Source organism: Taudactylus pleione, unplaced genomic scaffold (assembly GCF_031769625.1).
Source record: "Taudactylus pleione unplaced genomic scaffold, aTauple2 ptg000065l, whole genome shotgun sequence".
Classification (NCBI taxonomy): Eukaryota; Metazoa; Chordata; class Amphibia; order Anura; family Myobatrachidae; genus Taudactylus; species Taudactylus pleione.
Window position 1 is genome coordinate 11,583,165 of NW_028284467.1, and position 17,877 is coordinate 11,601,041.

Here is a 17,877-nt window from a genome sequence, read left to right on the forward strand (position 1 = left end):
TTTTTGCTTATGTACCCTTGTTTTCGGCGGTGACAGCCCCCTCATCTAAAGCTGCATACTCACACAACAATTTTGTTTCCAACAATTTTATGAACGATTTCTGGCAGATAATCTGTCAGATTTCTTAAAATGTAATGAACGATTTTTTTGAACTACAAAGATTTTTCTAACTTTCCTTTATTGAAAATCGTTCAGTTGGTCAGTCAGAATGAACTACAATTGAGAACGCTCATGAACGATAATCATTCATCATTATAACTCAGAAACTGAACGACTTTTTTCAACGATTGAACGATGACGTCGTTATAGTTAAATTGTTCACAAAATCATTACGTGTGTATGCACCTTAAGTGGGTAGGAGCCATCACTGGAGATATCCATGGTTGAGCACAAGTGACTTAATTAGTACCTCAGCAATTGGAGAGCCTTGAGGACCGCATTTGGAACCTCTGAGCTAATTGGTTTGTGGTCTTATCTAGAACATCTTGTCACAGGTTTGTCCCAAGTACTGTATCAGTTTAAAAGATAGTTCCATTCAGATACACTTCTATAGCTACTTTAACTAATTTTAAATTACTCTGATGTTTTATCTTGCAGAAATGCCCATTTCAAAGCCAGTCCAATGCACAGATGCAGGGGACCATACATGCTCTGAGAGACCATTCCTCAGGTTGAAAGGAACAGAAGCCACTCATATAGAAACCTCCAATATTGTGAATGATGAATTGTCTGTGCCATCAGGAACTACAGAAAAATCTAGTCTCTTTGACTTTCATGTACAGTTCTCTCCAAATAAAGACAAATACAGTGCAGCCGATAAAGGAGAGGCTGCCAATGATCTCCCCCATGGAGAATCCAGCTTGGATAAAAGAGAGAAACAATCTAACCTTGCATTGTTTATCAAAAACTACACCCCAACATTTCCAAATCTAGATGGAGTTGGAGATAAAATAACTCCTGCAATTTCACATCTTGACTTTTTAACCCCAGTTGATGGAGGTCACAATTTCAATTTGTCTAATATCTATGACGAAGACTTGAGTTTTCTGCAGTCGAAAGACATATCTCTTGGAGCGCTTCTGGGCCCACAGAACAAGAATGTGAATGACATAAGAGGACCAGCCCAGGTATGGGAATGCAGTTTTCTGATAATCAAAAGGCTCGTCTCGGTTTTTACCCTTTGAATCTTGCTCATAAGAAAAACAATTGTGAGTTACTTAAGTTTCCTGAGAATTCTGGGCCCGATTTCAGAGGCGTGCATAATTAAGACGGAGCATCATAGTACACGTCACATGGTTGTTTTACACACTGAAGCACTCGCAGTGCTTGCGGTAGGGTATGGTCAAGTAAGAGTGCTGCGTTCGCTTCCGATGGTACTCGATGTTACCGATGGTTGCATACACATCCTGGAGATGACATGCATAAGTGGGCGCCTTAAGACAGGCTGGTGGGTGTCTACATACACACCGCGATCGCACGCCAAGACATAGTGGACATGCTATTCCCTTGCCATGCGATCGCGGATTTGCATACTTTCGCTGCGTGTCTGAATTGGGCCTCTGTACCTTAACAATTGTGCTATATCTTCAACTTGAAACTTAACATTAAGGGGCCTATTCATCACCACTTTTTTTTTTTTAAAGCCGGTGAAAATGAACATTTTCACCTGCACTTGTAAAAATTAAGTATTCGGGCCATTCATCAAGAAGATAAAGCAGAAGATATTACAGATATCTCTTACTTACCTTCCTCTGGTGGAATGGCCCGCTGTCCCCATACACTAGTATGGGGACAGAATTCATCAAGCACCAGAAATACAATATATTCAAAGCTTGAACGCGGGAGTATTTGCCATCTTCAGATGGCGAATGCTCCTGCTTGTGGATTGCAACCAAGGTGTGTGAATAGGGATACTTTCGGGTCCCACCATCCTTGACTGGCTCCTCCCGCCAGACGTCGGGGCTCTTGTGTGCATGCGTGACCTGTAGGTCATGCATGCGCACTACTGTTACTACTTCGAAAGGAGCAGTGAAAAGATTCACTGCTCCGGAACAGCTGATTTTCATATCAGCTGTCACCGCGCCGGAGCAATGCTGAATTGCTCTGGATTCTGCGGCTAGTTAGAATGTTAATTTTCGGAGTCTGAATGGACCCCTATAATTAACATCATGAGCCCTCTAATTTACATCATGAATAGACACCTAAACCTTATATCATACATAATAACTAAAAACTCAGGGGTCTATTCATAAATACTAAAAAACATTTTGTGCTAATTTAGTTTGAAAACTCACATCGAGTGCCTCAATATCGGATGCATTCATCATCCTTCCTTTACATAAGTATCTCCTGTCACAGTGCTTCTCCATGTCTGTGGGGCCCCAGACTGTCACTTTTCCTCTTGTCCCTGCACCCTACCCATGGCCTTTATCGATCTCCCCTCTCCATCACCTCTGCACTACCAGCGCTGTGCAGGGATCTGTCCCATGGCAGCAGGATGGCTTCCCCCATCCTCTATCCCTCACACCTGAGGACCACCAATGCCTGGAGGCTGCCAGGTGCGTGCAGGAGTTAGTCAGAGCTGGCTGCAGACTCTGGCCACTGAGCTGGGGGTAGAAGGGAGACAGCTGAATGGGATCTGAAAAGATCCCTTTCCTGCACAATCTGCAGTATAAAAGACAGCTTGTAATGCATTTTGGGAACTGTACACCATCTGAGGATGGTGTACAGTTACACAGTCAATTACTGAAAATATATTTTCGGAAGTTGATGAATAGAATAATTTCTACATCCTCATACTAAAGTATGGGGACTGTGGAAATTATTGTGACAGGACTGTAACCAGGAGATATCCATGATATCTCCTGCATTACAATATTGATGAAAGGGGCTGACACATAAAAATTACATATATATGTAAAATCAGTGTTAAAACTGTGATTTATAGGATTATAAATGGACCCCTCAGAGACATTTGTTTGTAGAATAAATTTGTCACAAATTATTACAAATAAATTGTAAATTGAAATCTTAAATTAAGGTAGAAACAAAAGCATTCCTGCATCAGCTGCACTATCCAGTAATCACAAGACACATACTACAGTCTGAGTACAAGCATTTCAACCACTCACTAGTACCCCAGCTGGGTTGTGACCCTTGCCACAACTCCATCAAGTACCTTACAACACTTAATCCCATTTATATGTTTATATAAATGAGCAGCAGTTTATTTATAGACAATAAATATTTAATTAATAAATAATGGTCCAGTGAGGCATATCATGTCACATGAATTCACTTTTTATCCCCTTGAATTAGGGGAAGTGTCTCCCCAGAATATATACACTAATACTCTACTTTTGTTTACAGCAGGGGCAGTATTGCCTCAATTATGAATAATAAGTATTAATTTGCATGTGAAATATCAACGTTGTCAGCTCGTGCGCACGTTTGGCGCATCGGTGGCAAAGATGAGCGAGGACACATCTGTAGTTTACGTATATCTTTAAACTTTTCAATTCCCTTCACAAAACGTTTACTCTTTCTCACTGGTAGCTTTGTGGGTAGTAAAAAAATATATCTTCACTAGTGTATGCCGTGTTATTTCTGCTTAAAGTTTCTTAAATGTCTCAAAAGCTTTTGTCTGTCAAAACTTCAGAATAATCTCTTGGCTTGTACTGCAGAGCCACTAATTGAAATAGCATTGCTCTTGAAAACATCAAGCTCTGTGGCTGTAAAATACGGTACTTCTCCATCCTCAAAATATCATGAATCCAAATTGCCATACCTGCGCAGTTGTTATCTCACAGTATATGAGGCCTTCTTCAGTAGTACACATGTTCAGCTGTTGGGAAACAACAGTTTTCTGCAATATCTTTGACCATAGTTAGTATTAAGGCAATTCCTTTGACTTGAGCAAACTGGAATGTAACTTCAGCTCCATCATGGCTTAAAAGTTCTTGCATCCAATGTCCTACCATTGCTGTTTCTGCGGCAAATTTCTCTCCATGCAAGTTACTGGTGTGTATATTAAATGGGCCTGTTTTTGTTCCTACAGTATTATTAACCTCAATAACATTTATTTCCACTCGTTTCCAGTCAATTTTGACAACCTCACAGCTCACTATATTGTTTTCATCCCGTTTAGGCCCCAAATTTGCACCAAGCTAGCTGGCTCACTAAGTTAAGCAGCAGCAGTGGGCGGCACAAACACATGGCAGTTCAACTTCCAACATGGCACATCAGGAAACAAATGGTTTTATTATTCAAGAGAGGCCTGAGGGAGTTGGAGTATGTATGTAGTTGAAGGCAGGGCAGGGACAGGAAGGGTAGATTGGTAGTAAATTGAATTAAATTTTTTGATTCCGAAGAAAATTTATGGGAGAGGGGAGGAGGCATTTACAAAAAATAGAAAAGATAAACAAAAAATCGGGCACTAAAGAATGAATATGTCCAATCCAAAGCAAACTATTATATAAATAAAGTGATATTGCTCCTGCAGCTCACCTAGTGATAAGAGGGAGCTGTGACCCTCAAACAAATATGAACAACGGCAAACAAAGGGAAGCGCTGGAGTAAATCACATATAAATATAAATTTAATACAATCATAAATACAATATATATACCAGAAAGCACTAAAATGTATATAATAAATTCATAGACAATGGTGTATGAATGATTACAAACCCAAATAAATGTGTGCACACAGAATAGGTATGTTCTAACAGATAATACCACTACTTTTAGAGATAATCATGAATGATGGGAAAAAATATCTCTAAATGTCCTCCAGTCGGAGAGAAATGCTACTTCACAGCTAAATTGTAGATGCAAAAGAATGAAGATCAAACAGCCACATATCCACATATCCAGTAATTAAGCTCAGCATGCAACCATTCGTTTTTAAGGAGCAATCCAGTTGTTAGTGGCAGCAAAGATAGATGTCAATCTCCAATGATAAAAGTCTTATTAGTTGCAGCAAGCATGTAGATTAGTAATCAAGCATAAATATACTTTATAAGTTAGCAGCAGGCACCCTTGCAGTTAGCATGTAGATTAGTAATCAAGCATCAGCTCATATACTGAAAAGATTCAAGCAGCACTGGCAGCAAAGACAGATGTCAATCTCCAATAATAAAAAAGGACTTGTTAGTTGCAGCAAGCATATAGATTAATAATCAAGCATAAAAATACTTTGTAGCCAGCATTGTGTGTCAAAAAGTTCAAGCAGCAATAAAGTTAGCATCAGGCACTCTTGCAGTTAGCATGTAGGTTATACCCCTTTTACACCAAAGCTAAAACCCGGGTTATTGCAGGGTTAACCCGGGCAGCTCCCTGGTGTAAAAGGGGAGAGGGATGGATCGCCGGGTCGAGTGACCCGGCAATCCAACTCAGGTAAATAGCAGGGTTTAATACGGGCGTAGCCCATGAAACCGTGCTGTGAGAACAGCGCACTCCGGGTCACGATGACCTGGAGTGCGCTGCAAGCCGGCAAATTGGTCCGCTTCACTGGGGCTTCCAGATGACACCATCTCCAAGCGTTCACTTTCACGCCGGGAAAGTCGGGTCTATGCAGACCCGACTCCGGGTGAGCGGCGCCGACTCGGGAATATCCAGAGTCGGCACCAGCTAAATTCCGGGTCTGACCCAGATAGGAACTCTGTTCCAACTCCGAGTCAGCCACAGAATTTTGGTGGAAAAGGGGTGTTAGTAATTAAGCATCAGCTCATATACTGGAAAGATTCAAGCAGCACTATTTTTTATAGCAGACAAACACTGTAGGTATGGTGAATCAAACACTTCATGTGAAGGTCAGATTATTTAGGCTCTTTGGTCTTATACAGATCCCGCCAATAGTAAAAGGGAAAAAAAAAGGTCAGTCTCACCTATTTGTATGCTGTCACCGGTGTCCCGGCCAGCAAAAGAAAAACAAATTCTGACCTTAATAAACAGCGGCTCGATATCTGGCCAGTGAGGACACGCTGTGTGTTAAATGTCTTGCTGGGCCGCAATACAGGCTCCCGGTGTCTTCCTGACAGAGCTTGTACTGGCTGATTCTTTATACTGCAATGTACATGTCTGGCATCTCCCGTCATCTCCCATTTACAAATAAATATTTGACACATTCAAATCAGTCCTTGCCCCCAGAAGAATCCTTGAGAGTCATGCCTGCTGCTGGGAGTGGATTTTCTCATCCCAGAAGGGGACCATGAAGACCTACAGGACAACCTCAAAACAGCCAGCCCCTATGGACAACAGCCAACCAGCCAGCCCCTATGGACTGCAGCCAGCCAGCCCCTATGGACAGGACAAAAGCCAGCCAGCCCCTATGGATAACAGCCAGCCCTCGATTATGCAGCACAGCTCCCAGCACAACCTAGCAGTAATCACAAGTCACAATGCAGAACAGCAGTGCAGCACAGCTCCCTGCTCCCTCCCTCTTCATTCTCCACAGCTGGAATGAAAAATGGCGGCGATCACGGGACCTTTTATAGAATCCAAAACCCGTGAGAATCTGTCAGTAGGATGATGATGACATTTTGCCTCATTTTCAGATCCGAGTCAGGCGAGAAAAGCCGATCTGACTCGGATCCCGTTAGTTCGGGTAGGCTCAGATCTCTGAGGTCCGAACCCGCTCATCCCTAATTCAGGCCAATTGTCAGATGTTTAATTTCAGTGTGAAGATTTGCAGGGCCTTTAGACTGTTCAGTGACTTTTCTGAAAATTAAAATCGCCATTAAACTTCCCTGATTTAAAACCTTGAAAACATTCTTAAATCCCCCCCCCCCTTTTTTTTTTAACATAACCCATTATAAATATAGGAAGGTCAGGGAAAACTAGCTCAGATCCAAAATAGTGGAAAAGTTTAAATATTTTTGAGAAAAAAAAATAATGTGTTGGTATATGTATGTGTGTGTGTGTGTATAAATATATATTATATTCAATCCAAAGGTCCGGCACTCCCACAATGAAGCTGGTGTAACCCTGGCCTGTGCCCTCGCAAATCAATAATGATAGTAGACAGTAGGTGCGGTACTCGGCTAGAAAAAAATGGACAAAAACGCGGTAGGTACTTCAACCTCCACAAAACCCACAGCTGGCACTCATGTAGAGCATAACGCTGTGAAACACAGACACAGATTTGCAGGGGCGGCATCCCCCCCTTCCCCGCTGTATAGGCACTGTATAGTGGGGGCAGGGCTACCGCAAACAGCATCATTAGCCCCTGTGGCCTGCTTACTGATTCGAGGGGGTGCGAGCAGATGGAGAAGGGCCACGGGGGGGGGGTTGGATGTCCAGGTGGTGGTGGAGACTTGACTACTTTTCAGCATGGCCTGTAGCACCATCCAATTTTCGGGAGCCTCCCACCCTTTTCAGGAGAGTAGGCAAATATGAGTTGTGCTCATCAGCAAAACAAACTACATACTGTATACAGAAGCCTGAGAGGGACAACACAGTAGTGATGGCAAATGCATATGCTAATACAAAGCTCAAAGTAATATCTGGAAATAATTAACCTCTGAATCCAAGTTTGATTAAAAATAAAACTGCAGAGCAGTGTATGTAAAAATGTGTCTTTCAATGCAAGAACTCAATGTCCCATAGAGCTTTTATAGATCACTGGCACGCCGCTTTTCACTGCCAATTTGTATCTCCACACAATTCACATGAATACCTTATATCCAATAGTGGCAATAAAAGCACAAATAGCAATAGAGGTGAATTTCCGCCCTTAGCATCAACATCCGCCCTCTTCTGGGTCTATACGGAGACACATTGCACCGAGGTCGACATCCGCTTGATGCACGCAACTGCCGCCCTCACTTTAGGCTCCACGCGGCGTCCATCCTCCTAGTAAACGTCCGGGAATGGTATCGCAGGTGCACAGCTCCCGTCCGGTCCACGTGACTTCCGCCCTGGCTTGATTGTCCACCAACTCAGCGAACATCCACCCACAGATGACGTAAGTGCATCCCGCCTAGGTCCAGCACTTTCTTCCCTTGACGTGGTCAGGATCTTTGATAGGCACAGCCATACATCTGCGAAAGCCAAAAAACTTAGTAGTTTTTTTTAATTCACAAGCGCCATTTTGGAAAAGGGTGTCCTAGCCCGTAATTAAGAGACACACCAATTAGATAGGCATACCATATTAATAACAATGAAAGACGGTCTAAAACTAAATGAGGCAGCACGGTTTTGAAAACATAACATAAAAGTGATATGAATGAATATAATTAAAAATGACGACATTAGCATGATTTATAATTGGATAAAAATAGATAAAAATGAATGAACTGAGAATATTAAAACTAAAAATGAGAATACTAGCAATTTGAATATTAATAGAGAGCAATGATCTTTCTAGTGAAAATGACAGAGGAGGGGATTGTAGATAGAACTCATATTAATCCATGGAACAAGGGTAGAGAGTTAGATCCATTCAAAGACCCAGTGACTGTTTCACGTCCTGTTGTAAATATGTATGGACACTACAACACCTGGTATTCCCAGGAGGTCTCCCATCCCAGTACTGACCATGCCCACATATGCTTAGCTTCCAAGATTGGATGAGATTGGGCATATACACACTGGTGTGGTTGTAGGTCCCTTTTAACAAATACAACTACCACCTCGTCTCTTACAAGAATGGAGCAATCTCGTAACTCTCATTAAATCCTTGTGGGGCCATGGTATTCAACTCAAAGATCCAGAACATTTCTCTTCTTGAAAGTTTGTTCCCTAGATTACCCCCTCTCTTTCCTAATTTCACATGCTCTATTGCTTTAAAAGTAAGGTCCTCCGGATTGGAATCATGGTAAACAGAAAAATGCTTAGACACCGCATGTCCATCAACCTTGTTCTTAATATTTCGGACATGTTCTTGAATTCTCAACTTTAATGGTCTCTTAGTTTTCCCCACATACTTCAAGCCGCACTTGCACTCTAAGAGGTATATGGTGGAGATGGTATTGCAGTTCATGTAATTCTTGATTTTATATTCCTTTGATCCATCAAAGTTGTAAAATACTTTTCTTCGTGGATGAATGAACTTACAAATATTGCAATGTCCACACTTGTAACAACCTAAACATTTGGGGAGGACTTCATTGGTTTTAAATGTCCCACTCTTAATCATGCTCGGTGCTAAAATATCTTTCAAGTTCCTGCTTTTCTTGTAAATTATATCAGGCCTTGAGGGAAGAACCTCTTTTAAGACTGGGTCCATGAGTAAAATATGCCAATGTTTCTGTAAAGAATTCCTCATTTATTCTCGTGTCCATTGTAAGTGGTCACAGAAGGCACACAATTTTTCCTTCCCAGATCTTTATTTTTATATTTTAACAATTCATCCCTTGCCAGGTCCTTGGTTTTATCTGCCGCCTGTGATAATAATTCAATTGGATAACCTTTGTTAATAAATCTCTCAGTATAGACCTTAATTTGTTTTTCACAATCTTGTTCTTTCGTACAGTTTCGCTTAATTCTATGAAACTGAGAGTAAGGGATGTTGGTTTTCCATCTTTTTAGGTGTCCACTTTTAAAATGTAAATAACTATTTGTGTCAACTTCTTTAATATAGTTATTTGTGATGATCTCCCCATTTTCATGTAGTAAAAACAAGTCTAAAAATTCCACTGATATACTGCTAAAATGGGACATGAACTTCAGATTAAAATCGTTATTTGCAATGTAAATTAAAAAATCTTTAAAAAGTTCCTCAGAACCTTCCCAGATAATTAAAATGTCGTCAATATATCTTTTGTACAGTACAATATTCTTATGAAATGGTTTATTTTTGTAAATGTAATTGTCTTCCCAACACCCCATAAAAATTTGCAAAACTGGGGGCAAAAATAGTAACCATGGCCGTGCCACATATTTGTTGATAAAAGACATCCAAAAATTTAAAATAATTGTGAGTGAGAATAAAAAGCATTAGGTCACATAAGAACTCTCGATGGAGGGGACTATTGTATTTGTCCTCTTCTAGGACTTTCCTACATGCATTAATTCCTTTGTTATGCTCAATGCATGTATACAAAGCCTGTACATCTATCGTGACCCAGGCATATGTTGGTTGCCATTTAATCCCCTTCAAACATTGTAAGACATTCGCAGTACCTTTCAAATATGAGTCTAATAGGATAACATATTTCTGTAAAACACGTCAACGTACTCGGAGAGATGGGAAGTAAGCGAGTCTATGCCAGCCACTATAGGGCGCCCAGGAGGTGATGTCATCGATTTATGAATTTTGGGCAAAAAGTAAAATATAGGGGTAGTGGGGTTGATCTGCATGAGAAACTGAAATTCGTCTTTAATTACAACTCCATTACGAAGACCACATAACAAAAGTGACCTCATATCATCCAAATATTCTTCTACAGGGTCTCCCTTTAATGGTCTATATGAGTTTGTGTCACTCAGTAATCTTTCCGCTTCTTTAAGGTATGCTTCCCGATCCATGATGACCAAACCCCCCCCTTTATCAGCTTGTTTTATAATCACATCTTTGTTCTTTTGCAGTTCCTTCAGGGCATGTTTCTCTTTATTCTTTAAATTTTGTTTTTGTAATTTTTCCCCCTCTCCTTCACATAGGTCCTTCTTAACTGTCTCATAAAGACTTCTATGTGACTACCTTTAGATTCTAAAGGATAGTATGTAGATTTACATTTCAATCCTGATTTTGAAGTTGACTCCATAAAATTCTTAATAGGTGCTGATTCCTTTCTTATAATGTGCCTTTTAAGTGTCAGGTTTCTCACAAATTTACTTAAGTCTATATATACATCAAATTTGTTCATACTGGATGTCGGTGCATAATTAAGCCCTTTGCTTAATAAACTAATCTCAGATTCCGTTAATTGATGTCTTGATAAATTGAAATGCCTTGTTGTTGGAGATTCATTGAAGATATCTTCTCTTTAAGTTTCTTCCTCCCGCCCCGTTTTCCTCTTCTTCTCGTTGTCTTCTTTTGAGGGGCGATGCTATGGTTGCTGTCTCCCTGACAGGTTGCTTTCTTATATCGTTTGGTGTGTCCAGACCTGGGGATAAAAAATTATGTTGATCTGAATCACCAGTGGATTCCAGTCTCTGTAGGGCTGCATACCTATTCCTTGTGTATGTTGCCCTAAATCTCGGCAAATGTTCATCCCTATAATAATTGAAACTTCTTTTTTGAATGGGTTTCCAATTGGAATGAGTCCTAGATGGAGTGGGATGAACAGTGTTTCTGGAATTCTGGAATCTTGACCAATGTTTAATTCTATTGGTTTCATAGTCCTGTTTATCCCTATGGATTTTTTTCTCTTTGCCTTTGATTACCACTTCTTCTGTTCTTTCTAGTTTCTTCATTAAAACCACTTCATTCTCCTTAAACTTGTCTTTTGTTTTGAATTCTTCCATTTGTTGCTCTTTAGCCTTAATCTCCTGTTCTAAATTGAGCAAGAGATCCTGTTTTTCTTTAATTATGAGTTGCATAAGGTCCAAGGAACATCTATGTAGGATCTTATCCCATTCCCTAATGAAGTCTGTTTTATCCAGACCAAAGGTGGGATTTTTCTGAATTCTAAGTCCTCTCGGGATCCTATTTACAGAGATGTAATGTTCAAGACCTTTTACATCCCACCAAGCTTTAATTTCCTTGGTCATAAGTTTTTCTATATCCCAAAATAAATTATCAATACTCTCGGTGGGTAACTCTGTATGTGACACTATGTTGCTCTCATTAAAAAATTTTTGACACAAATCACTTCTCTTAATTGTGCGTTCAGTATGTCTAAACATTCTTAAAGGTGTAATAAATCGTGCAATCACACAAAAGACTGTCTAGAAAGGCTGCCTAACAAAAAAAATACCCAATCAAAATAAACCAATGTGAAGGCTATGGTGCCAGCCAATAACAGAATGTAAATAAATTATATTTAAACAATAATGAGTATTTTAATATAGTGAAGAATACTACAGGACGCTCTACCTAAAGGTGTCAGCTGGATACCAGTGATGGGGATTGGGGCATGAATCCCAAAAAGAAATATGGAAATGGTGAAAGATACAGCGACAGGCGTCTCTAATAATAAAAGTGCACAGTGCAATAAATATATAAAAATATAAACAATTTATTAAAAATTCATAAGGACATAAGAAAATAAAATGCACAGAATTGTAAAAATATACGAATTGATCCTTTTAAAAGTGTCAAACTAGTTGGTATAATATAAAGGAGCAAAGATGAAACTATTTAATCATAAGCTGTATTAAAATGCAGATCAACAAGTCTCAGCACCCTGATATTTGAATAAAGTGCAGATAAACAATAATATATATTGCACAGGCCCAATAATATATACTAAAAGCAAATAAGCGGAGAATTAGGTTCTAAAAACAGCAGACCCGGAAGAGGGCGGACTTTTTCAAGGGATGATAGCTAGCAAACATAAGTCCATATTTATACCAGGTTTAAACAGAACTGATTAATCAACCTTAGGTCAATTGATGGCCTCATATCCGGTCTAACGGTGGGATTTAACAAAACGAAAATCCAAAGCACTCCTATGTGGTAATGCATTATTTAGAATATGAAAGAGAATTCCAGTAATGTCCAGATAATGCTAAAAATATATAAAAATAAGCGTTTACCTTGGCGGTTACTTCCGCCCAATAGAGGTGAATTTCTGCCCTTAGCATCAACATCCGCCCTCTTCCGGGTCTATACGGAGACACATTGCACCGAGGTCGACATCCGCTTGATGCACGCGACTTCCGCCCTCACTTTAGGCTCCACCTGGTATAAATATAGACTTATGTTTGCTAGCTATCATCCCTTGAAAAAGTCCCATTGGATGAAACGCGTTGGAAAGCTGCACTCTTGCCTTTGAGTTACCAAGATAAGCACTTTTAAATTTACTGCTGTTTTTAGAACCTAATTCTCCGCTTATTTGCTTTTAGTATATATTATTGGGCCTGTGCAATATATACTATTGTTTATCTGCACTTTATTCAAATATCAGGGTGCTGAGACTTGTTGATCTGCATTTTAATACAGCTTATGATTAAATAGTTTCATCTTTGCTCCTTTATAGTATACCAACTAGTTTGACACTTTTAAAAGGATCAATTCGTATATTTTTACAATTCTGTGCGTTTTATTTTCTTATGTCCTTATGAATTTTTAATAAATTGTTTTTATTTTATATATTTATTGCACTGTGTACTTTTATTATTAGAGATGCCTGTCGCTGTATCTTTCACCATTTCCATATTTCTGTTTGGGATTTATGCCCCAATCCCTATCACTGGTATCCAGCTGACACCTTTAGGTAGAGCGTCCTGTCGTATTCTTCACTATATTAAAATACTCATTATTGTTTACATTTATTTACATTCTGTAATTGGCTGGCGCCATAGCCTTCACATTGGTTTATATATATATATGCCTAATTGGTATGAGGCGCTCTCTTTTGTGTGTGTGTATATATATATATATATATAGTGTAATAGGGACAACGTGCTTTCACATGAAGTTAATGTGCAGCAGCAGGTTTGTGCATATATGGACCAATAAAAAGCATGATAATGAGATCCATTCCAGGTTTTCCTGGACTCACTTGTAAGCCACAAGCAAGGCTAATTAGCTGTACCTGTTATCTGTCTTTAAAGTTGTGTCAGTGCAAATCCTACCATGATCCTGATGGTGAATTAGATACCCAGGTTATAGGCCCGGAGGTGACTAGTGTTAGGGATCCTGGACCTGAGGGTCCACTAAAGGAGCTGTGTTGCTGTATGGAAGATTCTGTGTACCTGCTGTAACATCTTGCCTGTGAGCACTGCACTGACCTGTATATCTGCCTGTGGTGAGAAAATAAACCTCTGTTGGATTTCACTCCGGTCTATGTGATTCTTGTCACATTATATAAATGGCATTTTATATATATACTGTGTATATGTGTATATATATATGTGTGTATATATATATATATATATATATAAAGAGAGTGCCTCACTAATTAGGCATATGGTTGAAAAGCAGAGTAAATTCATGTAATTATACTTGTTTGAAATAGCTTATCTGATTATTGGCCTGATTCACTACGAATCACTATTGCGGCTGCGATTACACACGCAGGTCTGCTGCAAAAATATGCTAATGAATGCAATCGCAGAGCCATCGCACAGCCAGCATAAAGACTCCCACTACCGCTATCTCACATGCATAATACTTTGAAATCCTCCATATACATCGGGAACATCCAGGGCCGGTTCTAGACATTGTGGAGCTCAGGGCGAAAGTTCCCAGTTGTGCCCCCCCTCCCCAAAAAAGAAAGAAATAATTTTTTTTAGATAAGATAACATTATGCCACACGCAGTAATGGCCTTTATAACACATTATGCCACATGCAGTAATGGCCTTTATAACACATTATGCCACATGCAGTAATGCCTTTTATAACACACTATGCCACACGCAGTAATGCCCTTTATAACACATTATACCACACGCAGTAATAACACATTATGCCACACGCAGTAATGCCCTTTATAACACATTATGCGACACACAGTAATGCCCTGTTAAACATATTATGCTATATGCAGTAATAACCTGTATAACACATTATGCCACATTCAGTAATGCCCTGTATAATACATTGTAACACACACAGCAATTACCTTTATAATACATTATCCCCAATTCAAATTACACCACATAGTAGTCCCTTATGTTATGACACACAGTGGTGCCCCTTTTACATAATGCCAAAATTAGTGTCCCATATACACAAGGCCCACAGTAGTAGTGCCCCTTATACAATGCCCACAGCAGTGGTGCCCCTTACACAATGGCCCCAGTAGTGGTGCCCCCCATGCAGTGCCCCCATTAGTAGTACCCCTAGTGGTAATGCCCCCAGTAGTAATGCCCCCTATACTAGTTCCCCCAGTAGTAAAGCTCCACAGTAGTAATCCCCCAATTAGTAATGCCCCCTACAGTAGTGCCCCCATTAGTAGTGCCCACAGTAGTAATGCCCACAGTAGTAATGTCCCTTATAGTAGTTCCCCCAGTAGTAATCCCCCATTAGTAATGCCCCCTATAGTAGTGCCCCCATTAGTAGAGCCCCCATTAGTAATGCTCCATAGTAGTAAGCCCCCCTATAGTAGTGCCCCCATTAGTAATGCTCCCCAGTAGTACTGCCCTCATTAGTAATGCCAACTGTAGTAATGTCCCCAGTAGTAGTGCCCCCATTAGTAATGCCCCCAGAAATAATGGCCCCTGTAGTTGTGCCCACCTGTAGTTGTGCCCACTAGTAGTAATACCCCCTATAGTCGTCCCCCAGTAGTAATGCCCCCCAGTAGTAATGCCCCTATAATCGTGCCCCCAGTGCTGGTGCTTCCGACTGAAAAAAAAACAACACAATACTTACCTTTAGCCCCGCTCCTGCTTCCGCTGCCGTCCGGTCCGACCGCGGCTCCTCGGATCTATTGGAGAGACGTCATGACATCATGACGTCCCTCCCATAGTACTCTCTCTGCCGGAAGCCGGAGCTCAGGAGTGAGCTCTGGCTTTCGGCTGCTGCTGCAGGGAGGAAGCCGGGTGCCTGCTGATAACAAATATCAGCGGGCGCCTGGCAAATGCAGCCTCCCTGCGGCGGCTAGCGGGGGGGTGGTTTCAGGGGGGGGACTCAGTGGCGCCCTCTAGGTGTCTGTGCTTTGGGCGACGGCCCTGTTAGCCCGCACCTAGAACCGTCACTGGGAACATCACGTAACCTGAGCCCCTCGCACACAATTACATCAGGTCTGACCTTACTCAGAAATTGCTAATCTTGTCGTACGCAGTAAGTACTCAAGCTGCGTATTCCATCGCAGTGGCTAATTTATGCACACTCATGAAACAGCGTTCAAACAGACAGACACGCCCACATTTCTCTGTCGACTCCCGTCATTAACCCCAAACGCTGACGTCCCTTCCCTCAATCTACCATGCCTTTCTTTCTGCGTGTGTGATCGCAGAGCGATCGCATTGCTAACTCACGTACACACACTGCAATGCATACGTATGCGCATTAAGCACCATCGGCTGATCTGCGTGGGCTGTTACAGTTGCGATCCATAGTGAATCAGGTCCTATGTTGAACATCACTATCACAGCCAATGGACATGTATTTATTTAACTATTTACTGTTCCAAATTTACTGTATAATCAGCAAAGTATTAACATTTTAATCTGATATTGGATTATTGCCTAGGAATTTCAATATGAAAGATAATGTGCTTCATGCCACTATTTTGGGAATATTTTTCTTATCTTACAAGAAGAAGCACTCCAGATATGCATGTGGAGCGTAATCTTTACAAGGAAAAGTACAGTTTCAGTATTTCAATGTATTGGATTAAAAAAAACAGACTAGTGAAATAATATGCTCCCAAATACTCTTTGGTTTGCTGATAGTTACACAGCCAGTCATCTCACAGCTAGCTATTCAATGCCTGCTATAAATTGAATATGTGGACTGCAATTAAGCACATATGGTGTACAGTATCTTATCCAGTGCAAGATATGGGTCAAACCTTGATATCTTTGGCAGGATTAGCAAATAGAGTGCCTCAAGGGTCAAAATGCAGCTTAATGTTGGTGATCCTTTTTAAATGAGCCGGAGCAATGTTCTAAAAATGGATAAGTGGACATGATTATGAACCTTTGAGTGTACAGTTCTCAAACTTTTCATAAACGCCATACAGTATTCAGATCCAATGCAAGGTCAAATGTACCCAGGGATATTATTACTTTATACGTTGTTTGAGATAAGTAATATTTTAATTTAGACACATAGGGGTATATTTACTAAAGTGCAGGTGGTGGGGGGAGGGGGTGTCGGGACTTGGGAGCACAGCCGTGAAGGGGGGGGAGGGAGTGGTTTTTCAGGACTCATGAGGACAGCCTCGGGGGCGGGAGTAGAACAGGATCAGGAGTACTGCCGCGTGCGGGGGACGTCGGGACTCGGGAGCACAGCCACGGAGGTGGGGGGGTTCGATGCTCATGAGGACAGCCGCGGGGGCGGGTGTAGGTATAGGAGCGGGGGGGTGGGTTTCGGGAGTACTGCCGCGTGCGGGGGACAGAGTAGGGCCAGGAGTGGTGGGGAGTATGGCTGCATGGGGAGGGGGGGAGAAGGAGTATGGCCACGAGCAGGAGATGGTGGAGCTGCAGCCACTACTTGTCACCGGCATTAGCTTATTAGTGCACAGGGAGCTGCAATGGAGGTCTGACACACTGTGGTGAGTAATTATTACTACTCAGAGGACCTGATTTCCAGACTATCCAAAGTGTCCAGACAGGTACCATCTGGAAATTTTACTTTTTTTTTACTTTTCACTTTAAATGCTGAACTCCCCATACCCACCTCCTCCTTACCTGCCCCTAATCATCACCCACCCCCAGTACTCTACTGCCTACTAGCAAGCCTCCTCGCCCATCTACCTGCTTCCATCCAGTCATCTCCCACCCACCTTTTCACTGCCTAATGCCTGCTCTAGTCTCTCCTGCATCCTTACCTGCCTCCAGTGTACTCCCTTCTACCCACCTGCCTGCCTCCAATCCTCACCCACCTCCAGTCCACTCCTGCCTACCAGCACACCTCTGCATCTGTCTCCCTGTCCCCATCCACTCCTCTACCACTCTCCCACCTCCTCACCTGCCTTTAGTCCTCTCCTGCCTACTCGCTCACCTTTTCACCTGCCTCTAATCCACTCCCTTCTACCCACTTGTCTCCACACCTGCATCTAGTCCTTGCCTACTTCCAGTCCTTTCCTGCCTACCAGCATGCCTCTGTATGTCTCCCTGTTCCCATCCACTCCTCTCCCACCTACCCTCCTGTCTCCTCAC

At 41.4% G+C, this 17,877-nt stretch overlaps 1 protein-coding gene and 1 pseudogene across 1 annotated transcript in view; one reads left to right on the forward strand and one right to left on the reverse strand.

Annotated features, from left to right (window-relative positions):
* Positions 1-17,877, forward strand: part of LOC148534686 (TRAF family member-associated NF-kappa-B activator-like) — a 59,248-nt gene that overhangs the window by 25,617 nt on the left and 15,754 nt on the right. The window contains exon 3 of the mRNA XM_088466363.1: positions 598-1,127. Coding sequence (XP_088322489.1) covers positions 598-1,127 — 530 coding nt within the window. The remainder of the gene's footprint in view (positions 1-597; positions 1,128-17,877) is intronic.
* Positions 8,489-8,607, reverse strand: LOC148534687 (5S ribosomal RNA; annotated as a pseudogene).